The sequence below is a fragment of the Zerene cesonia genome, chromosome 13 (genome assembly GCF_012273895.1).
Source record: "Zerene cesonia ecotype Mississippi chromosome 13, Zerene_cesonia_1.1, whole genome shotgun sequence".
Lineage (NCBI taxonomy): Eukaryota > Metazoa > Arthropoda > Insecta > Lepidoptera > Pieridae > Zerene > Zerene cesonia.
This window is the reverse complement of record NC_052114.1, coordinates 911,598-920,878: the sequence shown is the minus strand read 5'-3', so window position 1 is coordinate 920,878 and position 9,281 is coordinate 911,598. Positions and strand designations below refer to the sequence as shown.

At 32.4% G+C, this 9,281-nt stretch overlaps 1 protein-coding gene across 4 annotated transcripts in view; it reads left to right on the top strand.

Annotated features, from left to right (window-relative positions):
• Positions 1-9,281, top strand: part of LOC119831474 (uncharacterized protein ZK1073.1) — a 40,966-nt gene that overhangs the window by 6,523 nt on the left and 25,162 nt on the right. The window contains exon 1 of one of the 4 annotated variants that reach the window (XM_038354852.1): positions 6,050-6,146. The exons of the other annotated variants lie outside the window; for them this stretch is intronic. Within the exon in view, the coding sequence (XP_038210780.1) occupies positions 6,120-6,146 (27 nt within the window). The 5' untranslated portion in view covers positions 6,050-6,119. Of the gene's footprint in view, positions 1-6,049; positions 6,147-9,281 lie in introns of those variants that run through there. 4 annotated transcript variants of the gene reach the window in all.

Below are 9,281 nucleotides of genomic sequence, written 5' to 3'. Positions count from 1 at the left end.
GCGCAAAAATAAAAAGTAATACGTAGGCACGTACAATATAAAAATAAAACCGCAGTCTCGCCCTGTTTTACAATAGGTACATCTTATATAAAGTCTATCATAAAGACAATTGTCAACAATCTAGAATATAGTGTGTCCAGTTGAGATAAAAATATATACATAATGTGTAAATATGTAATGGTTTTCGAACTGAGCTGGTGGTTCCCCTCTATGCTCTATCCGCATTTAAGGGACAAGGGAAGGAAAGAAAAATAAGAAAAAGAAGAATAAGGAAAGGATTGATGACTGGAAGCAAATAGGCCTCCGGCTCCCCCACTCGCCGTACGAAACAAAATAAAAAGTTATTATTTCACGCCGGTTTTCTGAGGGGGTGTGGTACTTGCCCGGTGCGAGATGGCCCAATTCGTGCCGAAGCATGCTCGACTGCCACAATAATTTTTCATAGACATGTACGCACCCTGCACTCGGCCAGCGTAGTGGATATCTCTACTGTGGGAATATACATGGGCCAATGAAACTGTTAAAATATTTGAGCTTGCAAACTGACTAAAGAATCACATGTCCCACATAGTGTTATATATACGGTTGGAGCTCTATATTTTCACAACACAAAGAGACCATTGTACATAAACATCGAACCTGATCAAAAATTATATATAGCTACGGGACGTTTGATGCGGAGAGCGTCGCGGTCAAAGCGCCCGATGCCAAAATACCAAAGCCGCGGCGTCAGACTAGCGACAAACACGTATTTATCGGTCATTGTTCTATAAACGTTTGTAAAAACGCAATTAAGCATGCCCGGGATGAGCACTAAATCTCATATTCAATCGAATAGCTGGACTAGTATTTTTTGAGGCCGTAGTTAAATAAGATAATTAGTTCTTATAATATAATTTTGTAATAAATTTTAAAGAGGTTGATTTTTTTAACAAAACTCAAACTCAAAAAGAATGTTACCTACAATTCATTATGTTGTTAAATTCCCACTAATACAAAATCAATAAAGTATTTAGCATAGTACACAAGATACATTAAAAAAATAATAATCATGTTAGGGAAAAGACTGTAGAGTACTTTTTTGTTCAAATATTGAGCACTGGCCGTTTTTAAAGTTTAACGAACCGCTTTTGTTTGAACCTGACCTTTAAAATACGCATAAATAAAGCAAACTAATGTCCTATAATATTTTACCAAACAAATTTTTGTACACAGGAGACTGCAGGAGCGTCAAATATTCGCAACAACGTTATAGATCAATTTAAAATTCAATGTTCGTTTTTTAAAATTATTTTGATTTACCCGAAAATATTGATACTCAATATGCGGTAACAGCTGATTTGTACTTATAATATATCTATACCTATGGAATGTATTTTTCACTAATAGAAAACAAATATTTTGATTAATCTCAAAGACACAACCATTTTGCTTCTATTTTAAGATCCCACAAGGACTTTATTAATACAAATCGCATTTTAGCATAATATAAGTTTTAAGTATGACTTACATGTTACTATTTCTTTTATGTATTTAATGTTATGGAAAAACTAAAATTTTGATAACATCGCAAATTAATATTGGGTTAATTTTTTATACTTTATTTTTATGGCAGAGCAAGCAAAGGAGCAGGTGGGCCACCTGATGTTAAGTGGTCACCACCGCCCATAAACACTTGCAACACTAGAGTTACAAGTGCTGGATTGTTATTGTGATATGTTTTTACCAAAAATTATAGCTAATATTCAAAAATACTTCCTGACCCGAAAGTCGAAACACATTGACATCTCAACGTGCAAACTGTCAAACGTTTGAAGATCCGTTAGGTCTTCTTATTTTTTTTTAATTATTCGCGTATTCTTTTTTTCAATATTTACGGTCAACAGCGACAAACACAAAAAAATGCAAAATGTTCCAGCAGTTCGTTAACTATGACTATGCTATTTATTTTTATATGAATAGATAGATGATTAAATTGTTTTTAATATTATTTGTATTTGGAGATATTTCTGATCTGATCTAAATTGATTACTTAACGGCCAATATTCTAATATCGAAATCATTAACATGTAGTTCAAGCTTAAAATGTACTGCAATAAGTCCTTGTTTACCTAGACGCATTTCACGGCCACAGGCGAAGCGTGCACATTAGGATGCCTTTGATATTTGACTTATTTTTTATTCTTTCAAGATTAGAATTATTCAAAATTAAACGAATGTAACTCCGCATTGGTATAAGATCAATTTATTTTAAGTTCAGATGGATTAAAGAAATATATTATAACGTAATCACCTTTGTCAGAACTAGTCCGAATTTCCGAGAGTCACCGACTTTTAAATAAAAATGATCCATCGAATGCCAAATCGTGTCACCCACTCAAATATTGTGAGGTAGCAAAGTCAAAAAAAGTACAGTCGATTTCACCTTCCTATTTTGAAGTCGGTTAAAAAGAAATATTCAAGATGCATCATGTCATCAAATATCATCAAATAAAATAGAACTCCATTCCTTTTTCCCGGTTCTTTACCTACTCCGTAAACACAACTGGAATTCATTTTGGATAGCTCCCAAATTTTATATTGTTTCCTTACAGCTAATATCTCATATTATGGTAAAATAAGAAAAAAAGCTCAAGGGTATACACTTTTATATGATGGAAGCATTCAGCTCATAAAAAAAATATTACTATGCGCTCCTGCTAGACGACATATTATCAATCAATATAATATCATTTACCGTATTTAAGCCTTTAGGATTGTAAAAGTACAATAGTTCTATTATGTAGTGTGTCTATTAGCGTCTCAATAAAAACGATTTGTTTACAAATCGCCGCGTGCTTGTATATAGCAGTGGTCTAATGTAATTGTAACAGTGTTATGAGAGCAATTTAGTTATTTTTGTACTATCGATGTGGAAATCTCACTCAGGCCGGTCATCACAGTTAGGTACATAGAGTTTATATAAGAACATGTTAAATTACTTGATAAAGGATATAATTAAATACCTTCCGCCGCAGTTCACAGGATAGGCCTCCAATCGCATATTTTTGATTAATAAAGTAAAAATTTTACGTGCAACAAATATAATTGAAGGTATTTCAATAAAATTGAGGGAATCTCAAATAATTTACACATTTGCGTAGCGCAGGGATTGTGACTTGCTATCTTTTTTTGCATTTTTGCGGGAACACCGGAAATTTCCTGTCCCCTCAATAAATACTTTATGTTCTATTCGTTTAGATATTTCTATAAATGTATTAATGTTAACTAACTAAAGCAGTTATTATAACTACTAAAGTAGACATTTCTAGAAATTCATTAATGTTAACTAAATTAGAGTAGTAGATATAAGAAGTATATCCGTCTTGAAGCTTAGATTCGCTACTTCGAACAGTTTCAAGTGCTTTGCCTAAAGCGTTTAATGCACTCTAATAAGACACTTCTATGTAGAGGAAGGTCGGTCTAATTACAGCGCAATTGACGAGATCCATCGATATCCGGATCATTAGACCGGATATAAATGCTAATAGGAACTTCTTTATCGTGCCTTTCATTGCTGAAACTCGAGTATGAAACTTAAGTATTTGTGTCGACTCTTTAAAAGTAATAGTTATTACGTTAAAAGACTTTTATAAAATAATAAGTATAGTATAAGAAGACACGCTTCACTCTCATACTAAGTGTACGTAAGGAAATTATTAAATCTTTGCTCATTTATATGTATAAGTTGTACATTAAATCTGTTCGTTCAAAGTGGGTCAAAAAAGTTAATGAGATATATTTAAACTTTGTCATAAAATTTTTTTGAATATAGCACCTCACCACACCTGCTACGCCCGAAAGTATAAAGATTATACTTAAAACATGCATTGGTAAAGGCGAAATTAACTTTATAAGTAACAGCAACTGAATTGACTGATTTGAAAAATACAGATAACAAGCCATGCCCAGCGGTTACACTTGCTAGATTAGTAGGATCGAGAGAGATTTATTAGATAGCCTTTTTATTGGGACAATTGTTAACAGTTTTAGTAGTTAGGTCACAAAATAATTACACATCTAGTAGAATGATTGAAGTTATAATACTTGTAAAAGTGCCAATGGTCAGCGCCAATGGACGTGATCGCACTAAAAGCCCTACACACCTAGACATCTTATCTTTCTATTAAGTAATTGAACTAGCGCTGAACACATTTTGTCGTTAATTAACTTTCAATAGTAATTGTTTAAGTATTTTATCCTTAGAGCTACGAGGGAGCACCATCGTTTCAGTTTTATCAATTACTATCAGTTTGGGTAGTATATACTAATAACATTTATACTACTACGCAAACTGACATAATATTTTAAGGAAGTTTAACGATATACTAATTATATGATGTTATATATTATGTCCTCATGATCGCTTCCTTGGTACACTGGTTAACGCGTAAGCGGTCCTCGCTGGGGAATCACAAAAAAACGGAAAAACGTCTCATTCTGGCAGGACATAGAAGGTTGATCACCTACTTGTGGACAAGTAGATGATACTCTAGTTTAGGTAGTAAAGATATTCGATCAGTGAGACAGTCGAATATATCATCGACCCAATACTTTACTAGGGGACATGCGATTTCACAACTACTAATACTGTCCCCCTAAGATGGTAAAAACTGAATATAATCTAACTCAGGAGCTGCAAACTGACGATAAATTGTGATCCGTATCATTATATAATGCTTGCAATTTAACGCATATTTTTTCGGTAGACTATACGATTATACCATACATATGATATACTAAATTCTATGGGTGGTGAAAAGCCATTTTAAATGTTCGAAGAAAAATTTTTTAAACAAAAACCTGACATGTGATGTTTCGGTATAACTAATGAATTGCCACTTCTATCTCGTGCATTTATACCATGATACACCTGAGCTCATGTACCAAATCTTATACGTGTTGGTGTCTTTTGCTACTCTTTAAGATTGTGTCGCTATTTAGGTAACGTGCTACCACAGATAACATAATACTATACCTAATTGCTACACTATAGAAGCAGATGTGAGTTAACGCGATGTTTAAAATGTGACAGAACTAGTGACTTCTTCTGGTTCTCTATTAGATTATGCGTAAGAAGTTAGGCTTAGGTTATCAATATACATCTTTTGGATACTAAATTGGTGTATAATAAACAACTCGCTCAATTATTATCTGACTATATTCTGGTAGTATCTGACTGGCCTGTAAATCTCTCAGTTCCTCTTCCACTGTTTTTCTGGTGAAGCCTTCAGCCATTATCTAATCACCTAGAAATGTTTGTGTCAATATAGATGTGTTTAGTTTTAGCGTAATAATTGGCGGAGTTATCGACAAGGTCATTTGTGTCAAGTCAATAGTAACTATATCTTGATTGGCAGCGTTTGATAGTACACTTCATATTATTTTTGAATCTGTTGTACCTGGTTCTGCATTAAATTGATTGTTGTAAAAGCCATTATCTTAATTAAAATTAATTCGATTTTTATCTATTACTAGCGATGTTCTGTAGACCTACAATATACGTTCTAGCGTATTTATAAAGCTCTCTGCCTTCGCTAACTATGTATAGTTTGTATTCTGCCGCATTTAGACTCTTAAAGAAACAACTTTCCTATTGATAGTGGCAATTCCTAAGTGACTTATTATGTTTCATATAAATAATGAATTAGATTTAGTTATAAGTACCCGATTATAAGAACTGCAGTAAATATCTTAATTGGTTCATTTAAATTGTTCTACGTCGGAACTTTAGAAATTAGAATGAAAATTTTTTTTTAAAATTACAAACAATTTTTATATAGAATTGTCCAAATGAGCAGTGTAGAGAACAATAGAATAGTGGGCAAATTTTTTTATTAACGGTGTTTCTTTTTATATACTTTACTAATCGGACTTTACTAAACGGATATTGGTTGTGGTAGTTCAAGAATATTTGTTTCCAAATATTTGCGTTTTCTCATATTATAATATGCCTCGGGAAGAATACAACGCCAGCACTATATTGTCCAGCACACCGCTATGCAAAGTATATATCGCTTTCAATCCCATTGCATTTCTGGAGATCCCGCGCGTCACTCGTGTTTCGCATTTGGCGTACAATGGACACCGAGGATAAGTGTACTCAGGTGAATATAGTTTAATTGTATCACTTTCATATATTTAATGAATAACGTCTCTCAATAGTGGGAAGTGCATACTTCACGAGCCGTAGTTTCTGGTTCAGCAATCGGTGCATATAGTATTACTTGATGAAATGTATGAAGTAAATGGTATTTTTGACATCCAAATAAACAATCTTAAATATAATTAACATTTCAAACATGGATAGAGAAATACTTAAATAGAGATTTAGAGATCGGAATTGTAAGTGCTGTTACTAATAGGTATGTGTAGAAACTTGTATCGGTTATATTTTAAAATTTTGCAATTTTATCTTCTCGACACTTTCTTTTTGGCACGATTCGATCTGTTATTTATCTGATCTGTCTTAAAATAGTTCGTCCTTATGAATGTTGTTGATATACCTACTGTGTTGTTTATGGTCATATTTGATTTTTCTATGCAAACTTATCAAAGCATACCTATAATATAATTACATTGTAGATAATGTGATTGCGCATTGCCTACGCAGTCGAAGCAAAGACAGATACTCCCGGAATTTTATGCGCATAGTTCCTTAAAAAATTCCATGTCTTTTCTCGAGTCTCAAACTACCTCTGTACCTCTGGCTTAGACGTAATAAGAGACAGTCTGAGACACACTGACTTGATTGCAGTACAAAAATAGTCTATAAGGCTTAACTTATAATAGCCGTGAATAATCGTATGACTAATGCAAGAAAACACTAAAGCATATAGTTTCATATAATACTATAAACCACAAACCTAACCCAGTAATCTAAAAACACCATTCTAAATAAAATGTTTACGTTTATAAGCACGTATGCAATATAATTGGTAATAACCTTCGTTGTATAAATGTTTAAATTGACAATCATCATTTTACAAGTGATTTCCAATTGGATAGTTCAGTTTCAGAATAAACTAATACTCGTTGAAATAAATGCATTTTTAGTGCAGATGAGGGATGCATAGAAATAACCACGATGATAATATGACTAGATTTCATGTGAGTAAAGTTGTTTCGTCTGTATTTAAGGAAAATACTTTTTATCGTTAAAAAATTAAGATGCAAAATTGTAAATAAAATGGATATAGCGTAACGCTAAGGATTAAAAAGGATTTTTACGTATTTTATTAATGTCAAAGGTCTATTTGACTTCGGAACGATTATTTCTACGATTAGCGCGTTCAAGCAAACAAACTCTCCAGCTTTTTTTGTTATTATAGATTTTCTACCATCTATATTCTTGATTATTTTGAACATGTTATCGTATAATTGCTTTGAAATTTATAAACAAATAAACATGCTTTTACGATACAGATAACGTATTATGTTATACGTTAAAGGAAGGTTCATGAAATGCTGGTTGTATGAGTAAAAGACCTAATAAAATCGTTACCTTGACAAAAGTGGCGGTGCGATTCATGGTGCAATTACATACTTGCAGTGCCATTTCAATTGACCTCTAGTGTACGCTATGTCTTTTGTCCTTTTTGTTATTATTGTGAAAATTTGTGGAAGGAGTAAAGTATATCTTTATTACATTTTTAATATTGTAATTATTTTAGATTATTTATTTTATACTTTCCCTTCATATCCCTTATTTTTTGATTGTCCATACCTACGCTTTAATGTTTATTTTATATCATATTAGTTAGAAATGAAGAATATAGATAAGTTAGAAAATGTATAATTACCCACCGTACCTTTTAATGCCGATTTTAACATTTTTTTTTACACATATTTTTATCACATTCAGGCAAAAGCCAAACTTGTATAAACACTCACAATATATTAAGCAGCGCTGAAACAATTTCCTAAATTCAGATGAAAATCTACACTCGTTATTGTTTCATCCTCTATTTTAATTGAACGAACATTCGTAAGACTAGGATAGCTCGCAACCTACTCCAGCAGCGGCTGATTACAGAGAGATATATGCAATGAGGATAAGATTTTGATAAAAGACTTTTAGTTTTCCATTCGCAGCCTCGTAACAGCCCTAGCAGAATTGTCTTTTTAACCGACTTCAAATATATAAGAAGGTTCTCAATGCGACTGTGTTTGTGTTTTTTTTTATCTCACAACTTTTTACTGGGATTTTGATGTTGCATTTTTTTTATTTGAAGCCGGTCGTCGGTCGCCTGCCGTGTGGTCCCATTTAAATGTGGTTTATTTCCGACAGTTTGAAGCGTTCAGGTTCTTATTAAAAATCATTATTTTATTCTCTATCATGATTCTAAACAGGCCAAATTTGTTTACAATAGAGGGGATATAGACCGGAGGATTTTAAATATAATTAATCCATCACAATCGCAAGGTTGGGAGATGACACATGTTGAAAACTTTTAGTTTTGATCAATTTTATTTATGATTGAAATTATTAAAGTTCCCAATTTAGTAATTTTGTATATCGTTCTGGTACAACCGGACAAAACGAAAGCAAAGGTTTTAAATTGTTGTACAGGAAAATACAAATTTTAACGACATATCGCTAAAATACATTTGTTAAGCTTTTACCTCCTTTTTCTACCTATTTACAAGGTCAAATAATTTTCATTACGTCTTATATAGTTATTGACTTGTAGTTCAATGTGGCTACAGTTGTGGCTACGAACAAATATAATGTCCGGGTTTTTGACCGCTATAAAACAACAGGTAAATAATTGAATTGCAATATTTGGTTTTAGTCAAAACAACGAGTGAATTACTTACGTCAGTAAATTGTTTTAGCATATTTCGAAGCACGTTAAATTGAACAATGTTTACGAAAGTAAATCCAAACAAATTATATTTTTTCGATGTTATTTATCGTTACGTGAGTTATATGTTAAATTTTTTGATAAAGTAACTGTATGTGTATTACTCGCTTCTATATTTTTAAATCTTGTTGAATGAAATGAAATGCTCTAGAGCAGATGCAAGATCGTTGAATTGTACCTATTTTATATCGTATTCTGTTTTGATGATATTTGATAAAAATTATAGGTTGGTATGTAAGTATTTGCAAGGTTTATACAGTTGGCACTACAGAAAATTTCCGCGCCTTTTTAATGACGTAGGTAACAATTCAACTTTGCTGTGTGATTGTATAGCCATTTATAGCATTACTATGGACTAATAAAATTTTAGGTATT